General features: G+C 45.7%; 1 protein-coding gene across 3 annotated transcripts in view; it reads left to right on the forward strand.

Annotated features, from left to right (window-relative positions):
* Window positions 1-5,625: 5,625 nt before the first annotated feature.
* Window positions 5,626-25,197, forward strand: part of epha4l (eph receptor A4, like) — a 58,793-nt gene continuing 39,221 nt past the window's right edge. For all 3 annotated transcript variants that reach the window (XM_069676564.1, XM_069676565.1, XM_069676566.1), the window contains exons 1-3: window positions 5,626-5,851; window positions 7,543-7,610; window positions 10,092-10,755. In XM_069676564.1, coding sequence (XP_069532665.1) covers window positions 5,755-5,851; window positions 7,543-7,610; window positions 10,092-10,755 — 829 coding nt within the window. In that variant the 5' untranslated portion in view covers window positions 5,626-5,754. The remainder of the gene's footprint in view (window positions 5,852-7,542; window positions 7,611-10,091; window positions 10,756-25,197) is intronic.

Below are 25,197 nucleotides of genomic sequence, written 5' to 3' on the forward strand. Positions count from 1 at the left end.
TTTGGGTTTTGTGGCGTCATACAAACTATTATTCAGTGTGCTGACTAACCAGTTACTGAACAGTCCAATCAAAGCACAGCAGCCATAACTAGTTTAAGTTAACTGTGTGTTAGTTCAGCTGCAAACATTAGCATGCATGGCTAACTAGCTTACAACCTGCACTAGAAACTTAGCACTATTACTAAAGGCAAGGCCATTTCATTAGCTAACAATATTTTTCTACCCTGCAGCACCTTAGCAAGGCTGTTTCTTTATTTTCATGCCTGTTACATGGGTCATCCATTACCCACGTACTGACTTTTTTGTCAAACACTTGTAGCCTAGCTTAACCTGTTGCATTACTGCTCTTCCCCACAGGATCAGTGTCTGCCTTGTTCCGTGTGCGCCCTGACCGCCAGAGTGGAGCGCGCCCACTCTAGTCAATGCTCGTGTTTCCACAGCACGCGCCATGTTCCGTCTCCAACGTGTCTCAGAAGCGTCTCTCCGCTCTGCTCCGCTTAAAAAATGTGCCAAGTCTATTTTTGACGGAGGCTGCTTCAAGTGCTCAACAAGCTAAACAGAGCAGACACGAAAACAGCATCCGGTCATTTCAAAATAAAACACCATCTGTTTTAACATTGATGTTATCGCGTGATTTTGCGATTCCCGCGCGATAATGTAGTTCACCCGGGATCTTTTGATATTGCGAATCCAGCTGCTCAGGCCTCCGCTGTGCTGTGGTCCAGAAACTCCTCCTGTGGGGTTGGGCGTGTGCCCCGTCAGACGGACCAGATCCAGGGCGGGCACGGATCCTGTGGGGTCCAGGTGTTACATTTAGTTTTTAACTGTCCAGTACAATACGAAGACTGTTTTACAATCTTTGTTCAAATGAGTCTGTAACCAACTCATAGAGTTTTAGCGTTATCATAAGCTTAGCCAGCTAGCTACCAAAAAAGCCTGCTAGCAACAGTTGTCATTTCAGCTGACAAGAAACCAGATTCATTGTTTTACAATTTCAGAAATAAACATTTTGAGCGGTAAATGAAAGGTATAACTACAGTAACTTAAGGGCACGGGGCTTTGCGAGCCTTCAGTCATGCTTCACTGGCTCAGACAAACATGGCTACTTCAGATTGTTTAGAAATGTCACAGGAAGAGACTTTGGACAAGTGCTGCAAAACAAACACCACAGGGAATACAGGCATCTTTGGTTGCAACCAAATGTCTACCTTCAGTTGAACTGATGGCGTCTAAACCTGAATACTGAGCAGGTTTGTTAATCGCTCTGGATGACAGCCCCTAAGTGCCTTACATTAAAATATCAATGTAAACACAGCGACTGGTCAAGCAGCGGAGCTGTGGATAAACACTGACATGATGCGAGTCGGAAATTATGTGGAGTAAATATTTTCAAAGGCCGTCCTGATTTCCTATTTGGTTAATCACAGGCGGATAAACAAGTCCCACCATGTGGTGATATATAAATAAGGGGAAAGCTTGTGTGTTTGTGTGAGCAATACTTCCAGTCCAGTGAATTTTATCTCATCTCTGACATTCCGGTTCAGCGCCGTTCTCCTGCTGCTCCTTTGATCTCCTCTTCCCTTTCTGCCTGGGTCTCCTCGGACTCCCACTCGCTCTGACCTCTGGGGACCGTCCTCCAGACTGCGGGCCTGAGGAACACCGCATGAAGCTGGGGATCCGGAGGCGGTGGGCGGGTATCGCAGCCTGGGGAGGGAGGTCGCAGGCCAGCAGGAGGGGCTTTAGGGGCTTTAGTTGAAACAATGGGCCCAAACTGTATGAAGGGAGGTGGGAGAAGATAAGGGGTTTGCTTTGTTGACATAAATGCGAGGTGCACTTCCTGAAGAGAAGTGAAAGATTGAGCACTTTCACAGAGCAGGAGGCGCGAGGCGATTAGAAAACAGCATGAATGAAACGAGTAACACCTGCACAGTGACTCCAAACATTTGTAAAGACAGAAATTTAACCCCCCAAAAAGGTTACCACTCTGAGATAAAGTATATGAATTTGTTCTGTGATGGCACATGTGGTTAAAATGTACTTATTTAATTCTTCTACGAGTTCTCCATGCTTAAAGGGCCAGTGTGCTGATTTTTAACCTCAGTCCTATCATGCTATTATGGGGAGCTAATGCCATTATGGTAGAACAAAAATGCAACTATTGGAGGACGCTATCCGCTTCTCCAATGGGAATGGAAAACCTCCGCCAGACTTTGTTAAACGCGTCATCTGGCGGAGGCCAGAGAGCTTGTTAAACTACACTTCCTCAATCTAGGACCCCCGCCTGCGATGTCATGTCACGTTCAAAATCATCAGGTTTGAAATGTAGACTGCAGACCTGATGATTTTTGAGACGATCCACCGGTATATTCTTGTCGTTTTTCGGATCCTGTCCCGCTCTGAGTCATAGCCTGCAGCCTACGGTAGTATAGTACTCCAGCGTCTCTCGCTGGGCCGTTCCTTTCAGAGAGAGGGGCGCAATGCACGCTGGGTGTTGTAGGAATGTAGAATGGGCGAAACCACGAGCTGTTTGTACAACTTTCTCCACAGCTATGGCGCCAATTTCAAATATCATCGCTTCACCGATTAATCGATCAATCGAGAACAGCAGCTTTGACTGACAGTGACTTTTTCCAGGGGAAAATTTCTCCTTTAACACCAGTGTTTATCTCTAGGAGGAGCTGGGTGTTTTGCCTCTTCCATGACTGTTAATGATGATAATAACGTCAGTATCCAATCAGAATGCTCTCAGTTGTGCAACATGTTTGTACATGTTACCTCTCACTATGACAGTTCTTCTGGAAAGTTTGTGGAATATTGTCTTGATTGCAGACGCAGTGTGAATATTCAAAGTCAGCCTACTCTCTGCAGCACATCCCACCCACTTCCAGGAGCACAAAGACGCACTGTTGCAGCAGATTGGTTCCTTGTTGTCAGGTGACGTAAGATTAATATGTTCTATGATTTTTATTCTTCTTCTAACTTATGTTTAAATAAGTAGTAAAAAGCTCAGATATTCTTCACATATTCTCGACATCTTGCGTGAAACGGTTAGAATGTCCTCGTTGTTCGAGCAGCACATAAGTGACTCATATTCAGTTTTAATGAAAAGGCAATAAGAGTTACAAACATCAGCAAATCGGTCTCTAACACAAGTTTGTATGAGTTTATTTGAGCGAGCGTGTGTGTGTGCGTGTCTACCCAAACAAAAGATTTGGAGTCGGTGTGTGCGTGATTGGCACACAATGCAGATGTGTGGGCAGCGGATGCCATCTGGAGAAAGCGGAGTGGGCTGGTGGAGGAAAGGAATTGAAAGGTGGTGGGGGGGGCTGCTTCACTACTCTCCCCCCCGGAAAAAAAGCGGTGGTTTGACAGGAGGATAAAGGAAAATTTGGGAGTGTAATCAATCAAACGCTCTGTGACACAAATAAAGGAAGACAACAGACACAGCCCGCCCACACGTACTCCACTCTGACCACCATCGCAGTCCGTCATCTTCGCTCCATGAAAGTTTTTTTTTTTTGCTATTGGTTGAAAACATCAAACGCATCCCTCCAGGTCGCCCTCAGGCTTTTTAAGGTTGCCAGGCTCGTCACCAGGGGAGAAAACCTGGGGGAAAGTGCCCTTCATCTGGGGGGCGTAGCTTTGGACAATCAATGATCGGGGGTAAATTGGCCAATTTCGGTAGAGCACCAGGTGCTTCGTGTGCTTCATTACGCTGGTTAAGATACTACCGCAGGAGGGACCATAACCCCATACAGGCCCAGTGTGCTGTCCCAGGAGGCTCATAAACCGACACACACATTTGCATACATTCCTAAATCTTCCTTGTTCTCCAAATGTTGTGAGCAATCAGGCCTCTTTAGCCGCCTTCCCCGGACCACTTACACATCCAAACACTCTCTCTTTCTTTGAGTGGCATCTGTGAGGGAAAAACAAAGCCATACTACGGCTGTGGAAGCATTCGAGACAAAGGCAGGTCTATTCGCAGTGAGATCAGCCGTATGAGAGAAGTCGTGGATGTTTCCGCGTACAGACAGAAATATAGAGGTTGAAGCCAAGTTTTGGAAGCCTGAGGTTGGTGTGCCAGCGACATAGAGGCATGTGAACTAGTTTAGGATCTGCCAAACATGGAGAGGCTGTAGAATATATATTTCCACACAAAGAAACATTCATATATGTATGAGACAATGAAATGAAAGGAAACAGGCCATTCAGACACCTGCTGAGTGTGTACAGGCTGCACCAGCCTCCATGTTTTTGCAGCCTAAATTCATGCATTTCACTTTTAAAGAGAGCAGATTTCCCTGAACAGAAGTAACAATAGTGAGAAAATGTTTTGACTTCATACCCTCAGAAATAATCAGCTGATAAAGATCCAATGACTTGTCCAAGGGCGCATCAGCAGGTTGGATGTTTAGCAGCTGGATCACTGTACGCTGTGAAAGGCCAAATTCCACCAAAGGAGACACAACATCATAAAAATGTGGCTTGTGATTGTGGAAACCCATATGTAGTCGCTGGCAGCAGCGTGTGGCGATGCAGAACGCCCTAACCTGCCCACACAGTGACAATCTCCTCTGCAGATCACTAAAAGGTTGCCTGCCTGCCGCTGCAACGGTCTCATCTCCCGGGAGCAATAGAAGACCTGTGTAGGAGGACATAAAAGAGTGAGAGCACCCTGAGCTAAACCCCCAAACCTGGCCACAGCTGGCTTTTCACAAACACAATGACGCCTTTGTTTGAGGGAAAAACTGCAGAAGTAACATCAATTCCTGCACAGCGTTCACCTCTGCAGCTCCACATCACAAGCTCTACAAGCAGTCCTGATGGATGCATCTGTGTGCACATTTCATCATAAATGCCCTTAAAGCCTCGCTAATATAAGAATAATAGCAAGTGACAATAATCCAATACAAGCTGGCCACCGATCACAGAACGGGCATTGTCAATTCCACAAAGTGCAATAGCATGTAATGTCACAGAGGTCATGCTCATGCTTGTTGTTTAATCCAATTTTGGTGGCAGAACAGGCGTCAATATCTCCGCTAGGTGGCGACCTTGCTCTGATGCGGCTCACCTTGGACAGCGCTGCGCTTGACTGGAGCCAGACTACATGCAGGATCAGCACAGTGCGACTGCTGAGGAGCACAGAGGACAAAAAAACTGACGCATTGCATTTCACACATGAATATATAGTTAAGGGACAGTTTGTTTTTTATAAGGTAGGAGGGCAGTGAGTGAAACAGACTTCATCTCCTCAGGAAAGTTAGTGCCCTGTTTGACATCCAGGCAGCGCACAAACACACACTTCCCATTTTCACTGTCGACTAACAAGATGTTTCCCTCTTTGAAGTTTATTTTTGGTGAGTTTTACTTTGCCTTTGTGCCTGCGAGGCAAAAAGCGGGGAGAACTGAAATTGCAAACAATCGCCATCTCTTCCCTGACTACAGTTTCCACTAGTAAATGACAGTGTGTTATTTGGAGGGGGGGCGTTAATGATTATTGCCCCCCTCTCTCCCTGCACTACGTTTCCTATATGGTTAGACGGGGTCCGCGTCAGAGCGCACGGACTAGACCCGCCTCCCGACTGTGGTGCGCTCGTTGCGTCTCTCTCCCCTGTCCGCTTCAAATCCATATTCCACTGGGAAAGAGAGAGAGAGGGAGAGAGAGGGAGCGAGAGAGAGTGAGAGAGCAGGACCTGGGAGAAGAGCAACGAGAGAAAAAGAGGAGAGAAAAACGGAACAACGACACAAATGGCACTCATGGCAGGGATTTTGTTCACGGCCACCTTTCTTGTTTTTGGGATTTCTACATTTGTTTCGCCGGCACGGATATACCCCCCAAATGAAGGTAAGGTTGTTTGGAGAGAAAAACTGCCGCGGACTTCTGACTTCATCCCCGCTCCGTGTCTGCGTGTGTATGCGCTGCGGAGCCTCACTTCGTGGCCCCTTGTTGCGAGTGCGTGGAGCCCCGTTAATTTAACGGTGGAAAACACCGACGGTCACCTTTACGCAGCGACTTTTACGGGTTTCCTTGTGTACGAAACTGGAATGAGAAGTGGCTGTCCAAATGCGCATCGGCTGTTTTGGTCTCAGCTCGGGGCTTGGATTGTGCCAACTACCGAAAGCCTGGGAACAGGAATACTTGCAGCCCGATAAGCGCTGATCTCTCTGTTCGGAGAGAAGGTCAATCCAATGCGTGCACTAAAAGCAGTTTGATGTTGCGTAGACGGACGTGTCTTGTTGAACAGACATGAAGCACAAACGAGTCAGTGGGAGACTCGCAAATCCGGCGACACATCGGACCGTCCAAGCAGCTCTTAATCAGTCACATTCAGAAATGTTCGCAGTGATCGCTCGTGCTGTCACAGCCTGTTTGGTGGAGGCTGGCTGTGGGGATGACAGGAATAACAATTCAAAAGTTAAATTGTGCTGCTCCGTGTTTACACGCCGGATTTAATTGTTTTTTTCTCAGAGGATAATAAAAGTCCACGGCTGTGCTTTATCAGGTTTATGTTTGCGTAAAAGCGACCGAATATATAACTGCAGGCTGTTTAAATCGAGCACGCCGTGTTTTGCACAAAACAAAGCAGCGCGGAAGGTTTCGGGGCTCGAGCCGCCTGCTCGGGGTCCCGGGGCCAGTGTCTCCAGCCTCCCAAATGTTAGGCCCAAAACAGGTTACAGCATTTCCTCCCCTTTGATTAAAAAGTACTTTATTTTATTTGAAACAACCCCACCGGGTGCACGGAGTCTGTCTCCTGCAGAATGATCTCTCAGATTTCTGCACTGCTCCGCAGAGCAAAGCTGTTCGACACAACAAGTCGGCAATGATGCATCACAGACTCAGTTAAGTTAAATATGAAACACATTTCCACATTTCAAAAGGAAATCATCTAAACGCAGCTAATAATTTATACAGTTAACTTACACGACGGACTGGTTCATTAATTTATGCCGAGCTGTCGATTTTACAGACACTGAATTCTAAACGACCCTAAACAAACGAGTAAAGGCTCCTCCATGACATTTAACTCCACCAAGAACACATCACAATGATGTTTCACAGGAATAATGTTGCACTTTTTTTAGACTGTCTGTGTGTAAGGCACATTTAATGCGTTTTGGTCCTCAACGACCGAGCACACGGCTCCCTAATTGATTTCGATCCCATCAAACACAAGTGAAGCTGATGCCGAGCAAACTGAAAAATATTATTTTATAATCACGGGGGAAATCAATTCAAAGAAATCGCTCTCTTAACGAAAATCAATCAAAAGCGCAGAACAGCAGGGAATTACGCATAACAAAACACTGACACGTTTATCATCAGGACTCACAGGCCTACAGTCTGCTCTGTGCTTACTGACATTCATCATGGCGATAATTTTCTTCCTGATAAGTCTCTTAAAAAGTTACGTCCACTTCTTCGTGGTGGTCTTCTTTGGAAAGAAACTAGGAAACCATTTTCTTCCTCCTTGTTTTGCATCCTAATGTGTGACCGACAGGGCCTGCACGCTCACTTCTCCCTTTCTTGTTTTCTAGTCACGTTATTGGACTCCAGATCCGTACAGGGAGAGCTGGGATGGGTCGCCAACCCAACAGAAGGAGGGGTAAGTACTGCAAAGAAGTGTCCCCTTGTTGGGACGCATGGTCCCCTATTGAGCAAAAAAATGGAGAGATAATATCCATTATTGGCAGGAGCTGTGGAGTGGATACACAGCCCTCTTTGATAACACTCTGTCCTGTTGAGACCTTTATGGGAATATCTTTGTTGATGATTTATTGTGAAGCTCACGGCACTACAGGGGGGTAGACTAGGGCCATAATTCACAGTATTTTACAATAAATGTTGGAAAATCCGAATTTGCCATTTAACTGTATTTAGCGACCCTCTAGAAAACCCTCCAGGGCCCCCATGGGGTCCCCGGAATCCACTTTGAGAACCATCGGGCCTATAGGCTCCCCCCTCACCAACAGCTCCCTGCTCCCCTTTCTCCTCGCTTCCCTTCTCCCTAACCACTCTGTAATGGTCAGATGCAGGGGCCGATACTGCAGCGGGCGTCAGGTTTCCTGAATAGACGGTGGATTGAATCGGTCTTTGTGGAGAAACTTTATATCCCTTTCCACCATTGAGTGGAAGAGAGGGAGAGGGAGCGAGAGGAACTTGGCAGCTGAGAGAGGGTCCTTTGGAATGGATGAATAAGGGGGAAAGTGCAGTGGGGTTCAGCTCTTGCCGCAGGACGACTGGATCTTGCTATAAAGCAACGGTAAAAAAATAGGGTTGCGCAAATGCATGATCCCTCAGTCTAATTGGGATATCTAGAGGGTCACTGATAAGGAGAAAGCAGGGGCCCACAGCGGCCACAGTCTGCTACGGGCATTACAGGACTAGGGAAATGTAAGGCACATGTCCCTCCTTAATTAGGTCTGGAATTTATTGCCAAAATGGTATTTAAATGCCATTTTTTTTGCCATTCGGGGGTGATCTAAACGAATAACCGTTCAACTTAAACAAATATCAGCGTCAGCAGCCACTCCTCCATTTGTTCTACTTACACAAATGTAATGATGAGCACAAGTGAGCCTTTTAATGTCTTATGAAAATTAATACAAATTAGCAACAATCGTGCCAGCTAATGAATACGAACCCAGGGGGAACAGAATTTCACCGCGTGCAGCTGTTGCAGGATCTGCTCGCGATCTTTTTCCTCAATGAGCTTGGCCGCCGCTGTGCTCAGGTCCTCCCCTCAGCCGTTTTATCACAAACAAGTGATTGACAGGGTCCTGGCAGCCCCAGCACGCCTGCATTCACCCTCTCATTACGACCAATTGGCCTTATTCTGCCTCTTCCCTGCTATCGGGGAAAGGTGCGGCCTTATCTCAGCGCCGCTTGATTTCCACAACAAAAGGGGGGCCAGAGGAAGAGAGCGGAGTGGAAAGGAACGGCAGGGAATGATAGACATTTTCTAAAATCATACAACTGCAGCTATGTTTAGCATTATCCCGTCCTCCTGCGGGGATATAAGGCTTTAAGCCAGATTGTTTATGATAAGGCGTCAAATCAAATCTGGCAGCATATCGCATATCTTCCACTGTCCCATTATGACTTTTTTTCTGTAAATGGTTGAATCTACGGCAGCCAGGGGCCTGTCTGCTCTTGTTTACAGCCCAGCTCAGTCAAGGACTCTATTTAAAACATACGGCGCAAAACGTAGGAGAACACGCCGCTTTGAGCCTCTCAAGACACGCTCGTATTTGTTCAACGGGGATCTGTCGAGAGGGGAACTTTATCATAAGTAAAACAAACATTGCCTCCTGGCAAAAAATAAGCCAGGCTGCACTGTATATCGTGCTCCGTGCGCCCCACGTCTGCGTCTCCCTCTCTCTCCTACGAGTTCATATTAACAACAGTAGTGAACATGCGGGCCTCCGTCTCCAAGTCCCCATCAATTATGCACATGTAAAGCAGGCACACATTAGATCATTAGCATTCATTTAGAGACCTTTAGTTTTTGCAGCCACGAATTCCCTGGTTCATACTTTCCTTTCTTCTTCTCTGAGCCACGAGGTATCTGACTGACTGAGTGTGTGTCCGTGTACGTGTGTGAAGAGGACTTTGTATACCACCCGACAAGTAATTGAACTGTAGGCATTACTGAGGCATAGAACTAATTACAAATTTTCTTCCTCACTGTCGAGGAGAAGACATGAATATTAATATCTTTATGATTCTATATTAACAAGTCTATTAGGTGCCACTTATAAAATATGCATTAAGTTTAGCCATCAATTAATTGCTCTGCTGAGACTCAAATATTGACTAATCTTTCTTGCATGTTCTTTTGCGCAGTGTCTCTCATTCTTGGCAAGGACTGTCTCCCAGTCATGTGTATTTACTTACAGAGTCCATTTATAATCAGGAGCATTTATTTCTCTGACATTAACCTTTAAATTCCAGCCATGACACAGTTAAATTACAGTCCATAGCTCAGATTTAGAAATGCTTTAACATAGGTAATTCACTTGAGGATTGCAATCAAAGAGGTTTAAGAATATCCTTGTAACATTCAAATCTTTTGTGCTATCCCCAGTGGGAGGAAGTAAGCATTATGGACGAAAAGAACATTCCCATCCGGACGTACCAGGTGTGTAATGTCATGGAGCCAAGCCAGAACAACTGGCTCCGCACTGACTGGATCCCCCGAGGTGGAGCCCAGCGTGTCTACATCGAGATCAAGTTCACCCTCCGAGACTGCAACAGCCTCCCGGGGGTCATGGGAACCTGCAAGGAGACCTTCAATCTCTACTACTACGAGTCCAACAACGACAAGGAGCGCTACATCCGTGAGAACCAGTTTGGCAAGATTGATACCATCGCTGCGGACGAGAGCTTCACTCAGGTGGACATCGGAGATCGCATCATGAAGCTGAACACAGAGGTCCGGGATGTGGGCGCTCTTACCCGCAAGGGCTTCTATTTGGCCTTCCAGGATGTTGGAGCTTGCATTGCTCTTGTGTCCGTCAGGGTCTTCTACAAGAAATGTCCTTTAGCTGTGCGCAACTTGGCCCAGTTTCCTGATACCATCACTGGAGCCGATACCTCCTCACTTGTGGAAGTTCGTGGCTCATGCGTGGATAATTCAGAGGAGAAGGAGGTTCCCAAAATGTACTGCGGGGCTGACGGAGAGTGGCTGGTGCCTATTGGGAATTGCTTGTGTAACCCTGGATATGAGGAGCGCAATGCAGAATGCCAAGGTAAAGAACTAACATTTGTCTTGTGCTCTTTAGGGTGACTCTTTATCTATACACCACTCTCCCTTCTGCAAGTCAGTATAGTATCTTACCTCTGTAATTTCTCCCCATCCTCTTGCTCTGTGTCTTTATCTTTAGCCCCCATGTTTCATTCTCTTTGTCCACTCTATCCTCCCTTCCTCCTTTCACCCACCTCGCACTCTGTTGGATTTCTTTCCCCTCGCTCCCCCACTCTCCACAGTCTTTCCTCCAGTGAATGGTTGGGTGATAGAAGCAATGATGATTGTAAATGGAGTAATTAGCAGGCCCAATGGGAGGTGTTGTGCAATGGGAGGCATCCCAGGAGGCTTGGTGACACCAGGAGAGTAGGGCTCCGACTGGTTCGCACAAACGCTGTGTCTTTCACCCCCACCTGCTCTTTCTCTTATTCCCAGTAGAGCCGAAGCTGGGAAGAAGCGATAGACAGCTTTAGAGGAAGGGAAAGAGAGAGAAAAAAAAGGGGTTTATCATTCTGAGCAGGTCTGAGAAGAGTGAAAATACCCAGCTGTGGGATGGGGTTGAAATGATGCTATTTGGCAGGGGGAATAGCCCTTCGTAGATGATTACTCGCGTCTCCAAGCGCTGTGATCCTATACCAGGCTGTTTGATGAGGTTTTAAGGTCAGTGCAGAGTGCCTCCTTCCAGTTTTTTTATAAATCTGAAACATTATAGAGCTCTGACCGTGTAGGTGAATTCAAAACATGGCCTTGAAGTGCCTGTTTTGTGCAACATCAATAAATTCTTCCTCAAGATGTTCAAGCTTGGACTCTTTGGATGAATGCCCTTTTTATCAAAGACTTGTTAAATGCACACAGCTGATTGTAGTTTATGGTTTGCAGGGGTGTGTTGTGGATACATTTGGTGGTATTCATTAGCTGTACTGTTGATCGCATGCTGCACTTTCGCCAAGGCAAGGCGCAGTTAGTTGCCCGGATGAATGCCAATTCTGTCTTGATGGTTTATTGGTGTGCCCCACCAGCCAGCCAGCCAGCCAGCCGGCCGACCCAATCACACACAAAAAGCAGTGAGCGACAGCAGTGAGGGGTCAGAGGGTGGGCACGGGTGATTAACAGGGGGACGGACCACTACACCTCTCCTAATTTACGAGGGGGGCTTTATCTTGGACGACTAATTGCATGACAAGCAGGTCTGCTGATTTAGGGGTACCGCTGGCTGCTTGGGGGTGGGGAGGCAAACGGTTGCAAGCAGACACAGATGGGTTTGGGTGTGTTGTTGTGTGTGTATCTGTTCAAAAAAGTATAATTTGAGCCGTCTCTTGGAAGGATGCCCATCTCCCCTGTTGCTCGGTTCAGATGTCTCCGGCCAGGTTTCTGTCCCTTGGGGTCGGCTTCAAAGATTCAGAGAGAGATGGAGGGTAGAGGGAAAGTAGTTTAGTTACAGACTTTAGGTAAATCTCCCCTGGAGTGGCTTTCTACCGTGCCATTTACTATAATAAGCTCCCTTGTTTCAAGTCAGAGTGAGAACTCTGATCTCACACTGTATATCATAAATTTCATTCGGCTGCGATGTTGAAATAAGCTCCTTATCTCTCCTCTTTAATTTCAGCTCAGACAAATAGCTGCTGCTCTGCGAAGAAGGCAACAAAGGATTTGGAAACTGTGATTTTTATATGAGTAATGCCGTCTCATATCGTCTGCCAGCCTCTGAGCTGGCAGCATTGATTTCCAAGCCAATATATCCATTTAGTTCACATATCACTGCATCTGCTTTAATTTGTTTAAGTTTGCAGTGCCAATACATCCACTCCACGTCCCCCGTTAGATTCAGTTACACTGTTTAAAAAGTTTCTCAACATTTCACTTCCAATTGGGAACTGGATAACGCACACTGGGGTGGATGCTGCATGGTTACCCAGGGCGCCAACTCGAGTGACTGAAGGGTTAAAAGGTGCCCGCCACTGTCAGTCTTCAAGTGCACCAATGAGCTGGTTAATATTCTCAAATGTGACAGGCTCCACAGGAGAGCAGCTCCCTCCTATATGACAATGTTAACTACGGCATGAGACAACGGGGAGGGGGAATATCACATGGAGTTTTGATGTAAGGTGCATGTTAAGTTTTTTTTAAGACATTAAGATGTTTAAACAAGAGTACGAAGAGTATGTCAGCTCATGCCCACGCATTTTGGCCATAACCTCGTCTTTTAAAAAGTCCTCTATGGTCCACACAAGCCCTATTGTGTGTGTACGAGTGTGTGTGTTCCCAAACTTGTGGGTCTGTGCTTGTCTTGTGTTCGTGCGGGGTTACAAGGGCACCTTGGCCCCTGGTTCCCAGCCCAGGATGAATGGGCTCTCCTCCATCATTGTTTGGGGCAGCAGTGGAGCCGACTGAGACTGGCGATGTTTTGGGGGGGGCGATGAGGTAGATGAGGGGGGGGCTGAGGGGGCATGCAGGAGTTGTATTCTCCACCCCTGGCAGGGGTGAGAGGTCATCCCCTTCTGCATCCATCTTGCCGCTGTGTCTGACAGGGTTGTGGATCCAGGATTGATTAAGACATCAGGGTTTTGACAGCTGTGGCTGGGGAGTGTGTGTGTGTGTCTGCGCTTGAGGTGGGCCAAGGGTGGCCAGGGTGTACACCCAGGGCCAAGGCAACAGGGGCAACCAGGGCAATGAGGGCCAAGGGGCCCCCTGATCTAAGCAGAGAGGACTCTGTCTGTTTGCATTTGGGATCCCTTTCCCTGTTAACCACCTCCCCCCACACGCACTCTGGTGGGGAAGGGTTGGGGTCGCTCGCTCCTCATCTGGTGAGGGGGTCCCTACTGTTGGAGGGGAGGGAGGAAGAGATTAGTGAGAGCCATGTATGTCACTACGGGGAAATGATAATTACCTTAACAGTTTTCTTTGTTGTTGACAGAAACTTTTGAACAACTGTGAGATCTGACAGCAGCTTCTCCTCTGCAGAGAGAAAATGTTTTATTTGACTTGCATTTGATTGATGTGTTTGTTAAGGATACACTTTCGGCTGAGGCGTGAAGGTGACAGACGCTTTTGACACTGCTCAATGCTAGTTCATGGTTGAGCTGTTAACTGGCAATCCACAACCTTTTTAGCACCACCGATCAACACACGACTCAAAGGGCCAGTTCGACGATTTTCAACTTCAGTCCTATCAGGCTATTATGAGGAGCTAATGCCATTATGGTGGGAAAAAAATACAGTTTCGCTCTGTGCCTTTGGAGGACGCTATCCGCTTCTCCAATGAGCCCTGTAATACGCGTCATCTGGCGGAGGCCAGGCAGCTCGCTAAACTACACTTCCTTAATCTAGGACGTCCGCCTCTGATGTCATGTCTCGTTCAAAATCGTCAGGTTTTAAATGTAGACTTCAGTCTTGAAGATTTTTTAGACGATCCACCGGTTTATTCTCGACATATTTCGGATTCTGTTCCGCTCTGAGCTAGTGAAACGGTAGTATTTCACTCCAGCGTCTCTCGCTGGGCCGTTCCTCTCAGAGGGAGGGGCGCAATGCACGCTGGGTGTTGTAGGAATGTAGAATGGGCGAAACCACGAGCTGTTTGTACAACTTTCTCCACAGCTATGGCGCCAATTTCAAATACTATTGCGTCTATTGATTACAGAGAACACAAGCTTTGACTGACAGTGGGTACATTTCTCCTTTAATGGAGGCTAACAGTGAGATCAGTGTAATTTTCAGTGCTTTACATTTATGTTCAATTTTTAAACTTGACAGATTTTTTGATGGACTTTAGCACCTTTGTTCTTTTTGTTCCTTTTTGTATATATATGCCATTTTAAGGTGACCAAAAATCGCTCTCTACTGCCATTTTCACCACTTTGACTCATCACCTGTTTGCATGTGTGTGTGTGTGTGTGTGTGTGTGTGTGTGTGTGTGTGTGTGTGTGTGTGTGTGTGTGTGTGTGGGTAACACTTCAGGGCTTGATTGTGCTGTCAGTATGAGTTCTGTGCATTTTTATCACCTAAGGACCCCTCCTCACCCCTCTTTATTCCCTGCAGTCCGTGCTGAGCTGGAAACTCTCATTCATGTTGGATTAAGAGGTTTTAGGGATGAAGTTTTCTCTCCTGCGCTCCACTCACTGTGTGTGTGTGTGTGGGTGTGTGTGTGTGTATCTGGGTCTTTCATTCTCTCTCTCCCTCTGTTGACAGTGTTAAATATGCGCTTGGGAGCATCATTCTAAATTCACCACGTAATTCTATTTAGCCCGTGGGTCCCCGATGGCTTTAAATACACAGACTAAGTCCCTCGCTGTTCGTCTCCCTCCCCCTATTTTCATCCTCTTTCTTCCTCTTCTCTGCATACACTCAAATTAAGTATTTGCATCTTATTCTTGGCCGGCCTGGGCGCTTGCTTGTTCTTTCTGTCCATGTCTTCTGTCTTTTTAAATTTCCTGCTGCTTTAATTTCTCCTTACAAGCTTTTCTCTTCCGTCTATACATCTCTTTCAGCTTTTATCTCCCTCCATTCTTCTGGCTTAGTTTCTGTGAGCAGTTTTCACCAGTTCACACTCCGTCTTTTCTGCCCTCCTCTCCTTTTTTTCTCCCTCTGGCCGTCGAGGTGGTTAGTACTTGTCAGCCTGTCTCTGGCGGCAGCGGCAGGAAGTGGGCTGAATAATGAGATTACCTTCACTGTTGGGAGAGAGGCAGCACATAGAACATCATCACCCGTCGTCGTTCCCACAAACACACACACACACGCACGAGTGTGCGCACAAACCTGAATCATAACAATCCAGACACATGCAGGGTGTCTTATGTGAAAGGAGCCAGTGTGCGCATGTACACACCCGCATGCACAGCCATGCTCATGCAAACTACACACACACACACACGTGTAAAAAAGGACATGTTAAGTAATAGACTCAAGTACACGGACACATTCATAAATATGTATCGCAGAGGCACTCACACACTCAAGCCTCAGTATGCACTGACACACACACACACACACACACACACACACACACACACACACTGAGCACAGCGCTGCAGAATGGAGGTGAATGTACTCATCACTCTCTCTGCCACCAGAGAGGCTCATTTTGTGCTGCTGAATAGAGACGAGGAATCTATTACCAACGGAGAGCAGGAAAGAACAACAGATACAGAAAGAGAGGACAAAACGTCTCATGAGCGATCCTCCGCCTCCTTCCTCTCTCAGCTGAAATAATTGCTTAAAGCTTTTTTGAATGTATTCTGTTCCTGTTTAGCTCCACAAACGATGAAAAAAAAGTCCCCTCAACACACACACAAATGCTCTCTCGATGAGGGAGGGCGGTGAGGGGCGGGGGGGCTGTGGTAATTCAGCCGTCATTAGCTGAGGTGCTGAAATGTTTTTCCTGCCCGGGCTGCCGTCCTGCCTCAGTGTTTGTTCCCTTTGCAGTCCTCGACACTCATCACCCCTCTCCCTTTCCCCTCGCGGTGCCCTGTTCAGAGCAGGAAGCCGCTGGTGATCGAGCGTGACCCGGGGCTGATGGTCGCAGCGCTCCCACAGCGGCAGCTAGACCGAAAATCCATCTTAAAATCATTCGTCTCCTGCTAAGTTTAGAAGCTAATGTTTTCCTTTGAAAATCAAAGTCTGGATAAATGTGTTTCGCTTCCTTAGAAGGAACTGAAACTGGTTTCAAGAAAGTCCTTGAAGTGTGTCGAGCTTCATTAGAAATAGGTGGAAATGTCCTGTCTCAGCGGTTTCTGTGGAAACAGTTAGAACCACTTCAGTATGATGACGTGTAGTTAAAAATGTTTTATGAATTGCTGCGCTTTGTCCTTTTTTAATTTCAAATGCACTTGCGAAGCAACAGGTGTCATTCCAATCCTTGAAGTAGGCAATAGTACGTTAGGTAAATAAACATAACAGCAGGCTTTAATATTTCAAATAACGAGCAATGTATCTCCAAAATGTCAGCTTTTAATGAAGTGAGTCATCAACCCACAACTGGACACTTGGGCCTTGTCTATAAATGCACAGGTATTTTTTAAAACAGAGTTTGTTTCCCAAAAAAAACACGGTTATAAAAAAAAATACCTGTCCAAACGAAAACCCCAAAACACAACAGAAACGCTGTCATGGGAATGCCACACCAACAGGCGGCGATATAACCCGGTCATGCAAAGAAGAGAAAGAAAATAACAGCCAATCAAAAGTCTGAAAAAATCTATTACCGAAAGACTTCGCATCGAGGAAGCGGGGCGATTTATCAACATAGTAGACGAGTAACTGAACATATATGTGTCAACATGTAAGAAGTCCTGTTAGCGAGGTTAGAAGCATCACTGTTTCTGTCACGTCCGTCATTTTTGTGAGGAATGTCGCCTCATTTGAGACGCCTCACAAAGGACGCACAGCCTGACGTCATGGGCCATAAGCACTGTTTACCTCGTCTGCACGTCTCCGTGGAAACGGAGCTTCTAAAAGTCTTGGTCGGAGTTTTACGAAAGATCCGTTTTCCGTGACCTAAAGCGGTGTTTGTGTGGACGAAAGAACAAAACTAAGAGAAAAGGCTACGTGTCGAAAAATACCCGTGTACGTGACGATGAGGCCTTAATCATATAGTTCATCTCCAAAACTCACACGGACAGCAATGATACACCTTATTATCATAATAATGTAACGCAGATCATGACAAAGTGAAAATATAACAGCCGCATAATGTTATGTAATGTGGCGTGAGGACGGCCTACGTGATGTGTGGAGATGCATGTCGGTATACACTAACATGGTTGTCAGCTGGCGTCAGAAGCATGAAGCTGTTGGAGTGTCAAAAGGGCTTTTAAAGGATGATAAAATTTCTCTTTCTCTCTCCTCTCCTCTCCTCTCTCATCTTTCTGAAAGGCATCCTCTCTTTGAAGCCCGCGATGGGAAGAGGGAGCGATTAAAGCAGTCAGCAAGCAAATTAGCATGTCAAAAGGCCCTGAATCAATACCCAGCTCTCTACCAACATAACCCTGCAGTCCTTTCACCCCCCCCCCCCCCGCCTCCTCCCTCCTCTCCTTCTCTCCGTCCCTGCCGTTCCCCAATTCCTCCGGCTGTTTCCCTCCTTCTCCCTCCATTTTCTCCTGCGCTCCTGCACACTCTCCCCTCTTGCCCCTCTCTTTCTCTGTCGCTCGCTTTAAATTTTTTCTTCCGAACCCCCTGTTTTCTTCCCTCAGCTGATAGACAGGGAGAAGGGGCAGTGAAGAGAAAGAGAGACAGACGGATGTATAGGCAGAGAAAGACGGGGAGAGAGAGGGAGAAGTGGACAGCGATCAAGTGGGCATGGGTGGACTGTTTCGGAGAGAGAGAGAGGTTATGAAAGAGAAAGAGGGCCTCTGCCACCGTCTTTGTGCTGAAAGAGAGGGAGGACAGACATCTCTCGCCAGGGAGAGCGGAGGAGATGGGGATGAGGAGGCAGCGAGGGAGGGAGGGAGAGAAAAAGAGACAAAAAACACGAGGGGGAAGTGAAGTGGAAAGAGATTTAGTTCCAGTCTGGCAACCGTGCTTTTTCTGCACTTCATCCGTCGGTTCACCATTGCACGGAAATCCCTTTGATCTGGGGCAATGTGTTACTGATCGCGAGGACCGTGTGTGTGTGTGTGGACGACAGAGAGAGTATGTGTGTGTCTGAACCATTATCTATATTTATTCTGTGCATCTGTCGCAGCAGGCATATCACATGCTGTATCATAAACTTCGTTCCCATCTTGTCGCGCGATCTGCGCCCGCAGACAAAGCAGCCCGGCAGCTCTTCAGACGGACGTCCAACTCTCCCTGAGCGCCTGACAATGGGAGGCTGATTGCAAACACCTTGAAAATGTTTTATCTCTCCCTCTCTCTTTCTCCTGCTGATTTCTATCTTAAGCTCCCTCCATCCTGCCCTGGCGATAGTAGGTGGTCTTTTCTTCTCTTCCCTCGTCATCCTTTTTCTCAGGGGGCGCAGAGTTCAGTGGCAGAATCAAAGGCTGCTCCGTGGCAATCAGTTAGGGGTTATGACAAAAAGCCTGGCAATAAAAGGCCGCTCTGTAATCTGATGTGCCCTGAGAGTGGACACAGTGTCCATTTTAATGAGCTGAGATCCCCCCCTTTCTAATCATGGTGCTGGAGGAAATGGCAACACTGGCTCTTTCTCCAAAACACACAGAGAGACTTGAACGTGCTTGTATGTAAAAAGAAGGCAGGTAGTTGCAAGGAGGTCTGCAATGGAGTCGCAACAGACACAGTCGGACGAGTTTGGAGCGCGTCCAAGGCTTTAATGGCTGTAAAACTCTCAGTGATGAATCATCACCGCAAGAGATGAACAACTGCATTAGAAAAGAGCTGATTTGCTGATTAAGAGTTCAAGGTACGAACCCGTGTGCATTAAGATAAAGGTTACTACAACTTTGTGGGTACATTCAGATAATCATCCAATCACAGAACTTCAAAATAATGTGCTGAATATGAACTGAAGCTTTAACCAAACCAGGAAATATGTCGGCTCGTAGGAATTATGGGGACATTTACACTAATCGCATTGCCAAACTAAAGGCCATAACATCATCCATCCATCCAGGGCCGGAGAGTGACCAGGGGTGGCCTGGAAATCTGATTGGCCACCCCAAAATCCTAAACTGGGATTGGCTATTTGCCTTGTCAGAGGCGGGACTTGTGCTACAATAAACTATTTGGGCTGTGTTGCAACAGGCTGCTAGTAGCTTTCTTTCCATTTCAATGTGGCACCTTTCCTTTAGTACTTAAATTTAAAGTTACTCTGACCACATCTTCTGTTTGAGTCCTTAAAGGATTAAGCTTAGAAGGAAGGGTTAATTAAATGCTGTTCATTTGCGTGTGTGTGGACATATACTTCATGCCACCCCAGCCTAAGTCTGGACTGATTGAAGGCATTTTTAGAGTCACCAATGACCTCAACGAACATGTCTTTAGACTGTGGGAGGATGTACGGGGAGAGCATCTAAACTCCTCACAGAAAGGCCCGCTATGATCCAGGCTGGACTCGAACCAGGAACCATCCAGATGTGAGGCGACAGCGCTAACCACGGCACCACCGTGCAGCCCAAGCCATTACATAAACCTACAGTAGCATTAATTTGTCAAGGTGTTTCTATGTTGTGGAGCACAGATAATACTGCGATTGTCCTCAAGGAAATCTTTGGTATTTTACCGCACGAATCCCCGTGTGAAACCCTAACCTGACATTTTTTTATACTCCGGTATTGAGTGGACAAAAAACCCATGAGTGTAACACGCTAACTTTGGAGCGTTGGTGGTGCATTCTTTCTTTGGACAGAGCCAGGATAGCAGCTTGCAGTCTTCACGCTAAGATAAGCTAGCTCTGTCTCTAGTTTCATATTAAAAAGCACACAGACATTAGAGTGGCAACGAATACTCGTGCAGCTCTCACAAATTCTCATCTGCATCTAACTATTCCCTCAATGACATGGGAATATACTGGTGGAACTGCACGTCAACTCTTTCTGCCATTTCCCATAAACACACATGCACCTATCCTTAGTTTAAGCCCAGAAGAGGGATCATGTGACTGACCCCACGCTGCGAATACATGTGTATGCATAACGGCGTGCAAACTACATGTGTATCAAACACACCATGGGGCAGCCTCTGAGGTGTAACCTCTCTGTGGGAGAGCTGAAATGTAATTTGGGGATGTGGAGGTCTCGCGCAAACCCGGGGATCCGGAGCTGCAGATCTCCAGCCAAAAGCAGAGGTGTGTCCATGCTAGTGCACGTCTCTGGGATTAGAAACCTTGATCCCTCCTGATCCGCGGCAGGCTGTCAAATACTGCTGGAAGGGGAGGAAGAAGAAGAAGAAGAAAAAAGATACGGCTGCTCACGGCTCACACCACGGAGGAACGTAAGGCTAAGAAGAAAAAGGAGGAGAAGGAAAACAGAGAAAGACGGATAGGAAAGAGATAAGAGAAAAGGAAGTGATTGAAGGCATGCAGATATCCAAGTAGAGCGTGAATGTGTGTGACAGAGGGAGTGTGTGTAGGCTAAAGGAGACAGAAAGATGAATTGACTCCTGTCTAGTGGTGTTGATAAACGGCTGGGGATGTGAAAGGTGGAGTGGGGGGGTTATGGGTACAGACGGTGATCGCTCTTTGAACAAGCCTAGTGCGGTTGTGTCACGACCTCTGGCTGCTCAGGTTGATATTACTGTCAATATCGCCGCTGTGTGTATTGTTGACTTGTTTTACCTGACTGAACTGTTTTTACTGCAACTGTTTTCTCCTTAAGAAAGAGTCTGTTGTTAACACACTAACTGGCATAGCAAAAAAGCTATAAGGAAGCAATCAAAATGTTTACAATATCGTCTGAGTAGAAAGCCTTGCTACGTGCTATTTAATGGTGCAGAGCAAACGCGGACAAGGAACAAAGGGAAATTAAGTTATTGTTGCATGTAGGGCTGCAGGGTAACAATTAAAAGTTTGCTCATTTAGATGTCTATCTAAGAAGAGCAAACATGCTGTGGGTTTAAGTTTTGAAAAGCAAAGCAAGCAGGAAAAAAGGTTAAGGCTAAGCTAACGCTAATGTCGAGCATTGAGGCTGGTGAGCGAACTTTCTGATTTTGAATGAACGTAAGCTGCTTGAAAGATACAAACTGATGATGTTACTTATGTCGCAAAGTTACATAAGTTTATGTTGGTAATGCTAAAGGGCTGAAGGTTGTGTTGAAGCTAGTCCAGGTGCTCAATTGTTGCTGTTTGGTAGATATAGCTAAAAGATGCTAACATAGCAACACAGTGCTTAAAATCAATACAACTGCTGATTTCTAGATTATATAATTTTCTATCTATCTGGAAGTGACTGTAGTGCGACGTCACGGTGAGTAGTCCTTTAGTTTTAAAGAAACAATAATGGCGGTATTAACCAAGACAATAAAGGAAGCTATGAGCACATTTTTGGCAGCTCCGCGGGGCATTTGGTGCTGCTTGAATCACAGACAAAGCTGCCAAGCACTGAGCATCACCCTCAGTGCTGAAATAATTCACACAGATAAGGGGAGATAACAGAAAAGGCAGGAAGAGAGCAGCAGACCTACTTCGAGTGAAAAAAGGCAAAGAAAGAAATATTAAACATAAACCAGAAACGTGGCCTTCTACTAGCAGTGCCCACGCACTTCAAAGCTGCATGTGCATTTGAATCTCACTCCCCTTTTGTTTGCTTCTTTCCATCGTGGCAGTGCCTGTGTGTCTGTCCTCGCTTCGAAGCTAAAATGTTACACATTAGCAGAGTAACCCTGCCTAAGCAGCAGCCATTAACCCCAGGCTCCTGTTTCACTCCCCTTTAGCCCCCCTGCAAGGCCAGGTTCAACTAGCCCGGGGTTATGGAGGGCAGCACATACACCTAAGTCAGTGGACACACATACGTATGTGCTACTAACTTAGGAATGCACACACACATCATGCAAAGCCATACCATGCAAACAGGAGCTGACACAGTTTCAACTCAGGGAGGGTATCACTTCCACGACAGCACTGACCTCGATGCTGTTTTGAGAGTGAGAGAGAGAGAGAGGAGGGGAAAGGGGTCCGGAGAGAGTGAGGCCTAAGTGACACCAGGAGAGGTCAAAGGTTAAAGCAGTGACAGCCACAGTGGAGACCGGCAGAGTGTCATTGGGCTGACATGAGCTGTTGAAGAGCTAGTGACCCAAGAACGTTTTTATGTACCCTGTCTGAGCACACACACACACACAACACACACACACACACACACACACACATATATATAACCGCACATATTCACACACAGTGGTGTGCATAATGTTCTCAGGGACACACACCCACCCACACACACACATGCACAATAGAAGGTGCTTTGAGGCCCCAGACAGGCTGTCGTCTGGGAGCTACAAGTAGATTACCTAAACAAACAACCTAAAAATACTTTCCTTTTCACCCATAAGTCGGACCTTTCCAATCCCTCCTCGTACACCACCGAGCCACTTCTGAGAAACCGACAAGGTTGATTGTTGTTAAACTTGCCCCTGAGACCACAGACAGAGGGTAATTAAAGTTTTTGTGTGAGTGTTTCTGCACTCTTAAGTGTTGACACGTGTGTGAGAACTCTGGCTGTGTCATGTTTATGTGAGGTGCTTTTTGATTTCATTACCAATCTTATAAATCCTTTTACAAGCTATTAAAGTTATTGTAAATATTAAGCATCATTATTCTAGTCTGTGTCATATCTAAGTGGTGATTTAATAGGTAAATTAATGTAAGTACATATTTACTTTCATGGGATCTGGCTTTTTGATAATGACATCATTCTCAAACAACTTCTTTATTACCGCTGGAACCACCTGAGGTCACACACCTGTGGAAAGCAGGTGAGAACGGGTGGAAAAATAGAGAGGCATTTCAGAACATGATAATCTGAGTACTGTTTTATTTTTGGGGGAAACTTGTTACTTTTACTTTTGACTCCACTACATTTCTATGAATGTTCTCGTTATTCGCTACTTTTACTCTGAAGCTGATGAATTCTATTTTATTTTCTAAAATTCGAAAGACAACAAACTGTGTTTGTGTAGTTCTGCGTGTGGTTTGTCCAAGTGGTGTTGCCGTACCTGTACCTCGCACGTCTCCATGGTTGAACGTAGAGCAAACGTCACTCAGATCTGACAGTTCAATTAGTGGTGGTAAAGAAGACATTGTCCCTGGTCGTCAGGTATTCTTGGTCGTTCCTTTTATTGTTCCGACTATTTTGGAGCTGCAAATCAGGAAATCTGCAGTATGCGAGTTTAAAAATGTTTTTTAAATAAATATAACGTAGCAGAATGTACACCCACGAATTCTTGACTGCACTCATGCACTGTGAAAATAGAAGTATTTTTTAAAGCATGTACTCCAGCACTTTAACTCAAGTAATAATTTGACAGAGCAACTCTCACTTGTATTGGAAAAATATTTGACCAGGAGTATCAATACTTCAAGTAATGAAGTTGTGCACTTTGTCCAGCATTGATAATAACCAGAGTTTATCAAATTACAGACATTATCAATAGACCTTAATGTATTTTAATTTTAATCAAAAAACTGACACAGGTCAAAACAGCCCCGTATCATTAACTGCAATTATGCGAGGGAACAAGAGAGTAGAAATGCATGCACTCAGGCATAAAAGTGGATGAATAACAATATGTATAACAATAATGTGTTAGATAATCCTGATTAGACATTCTTGATAAGAGCTAGTTAGTCATTTAATCATTTTACATAATAACAATAAGCTTTGATAAGTTTCTGCTTAGTCAAACTATATGTCATTTATATTTGTCTTTTATTAAAAAAAAAGACGAGACCCATTTTATTTTTCTGGAAACTGAATTTAGAAAGAAGTCATTGATACAATAACCAGATGGAAATTAGCATAAGGTGATATTAAAGGTTTAATGTGGGGATCTGCTTTATTTTTACATTTGTAATATTAATTTTAAGAGCAGACACGTGGGATGATTCTCTGTTAATTGTAATGAGCTCTTTAAATCAGCTCTCTATCACTTGTTGCAATGTAGCCATAAAAACACAAAGCGTTTAGGTTACAGTATATCTCAATAATAATGTATATGAAAATGCATAGGGTGTCGTTTTCCTCCCAGCTTGAGGATGTGCTTTACAGGCACCAATTAGAGCAAAATTACCTCATGTTAAAATGACAAAACCATTGTGTTGCATTGTGGGGGATTTTAGTGATTTGTTATGTATTTGTGCTACAGCACAACACGTGGTTTACACTTGTTTACAGAATTGGATATGAGGCCCCATTGAGACTGCTTCCCTATCGCTTCCTCTTCCTCTTCACCTATTCTTAGTGTGTGTTTGTGTGTTCCCTCACACATCCTCCCTTTTCCTGCTCCATTCTCCTTTACTTGCTGCAAGCAGAATAGTTTAGTTCTCCCAATTGTTTTGTGGTGTGTGCGCCGCTGTGAGCGTTCCCTCGCACAACAACATTAGCATACTCCCTTGCCTCCTCAGCTTCTTTTTTTTTTCATAATTGAATTGAAATGCAGCTCTTTTCATTGTAAACAATGTCAGGAAAACATGCTAGACACCCTGCCTGTCCACCTACACACACACATGTCCCACATGAGACTAGAGCCCCTGGAGACCTTGGGTAAATTTGACCAATACAATATCTTGACTGAGTTTGTTTACGAGCTATCGTCCCTGCTGTGCTTACCCTTCGTCTGTTTTTGGATGTGGGTGTGTCTCTGTAAGTGTGCTTTGCATGCATGGCATTGGAAGGTGCATCTGTTTAGTCCAGAGGGCTTTTGAAGGGCTTTGTGTGCATACCTGAGAGTGTGCAGGTGTGCAGATGTTTGCAATCCTCTGTTTGTGTATGTATCTCTGTCTTGTTTGCCTTGAATTATAGTCTATTACCCACCTGCTGTGCAAATCTTAGGTCACAAAAGGTCC

Source organism: Semicossyphus pulcher, unplaced genomic scaffold (assembly GCF_022749685.1).
Source record: "Semicossyphus pulcher isolate SPU_LCO1_2020_fin unplaced genomic scaffold, fSemPul1.0.p SCAF_26, whole genome shotgun sequence".
In the NCBI taxonomy this organism is placed as follows: Eukaryota; Metazoa; Chordata; class Actinopteri; order Labriformes; family Labridae; genus Semicossyphus; species Semicossyphus pulcher.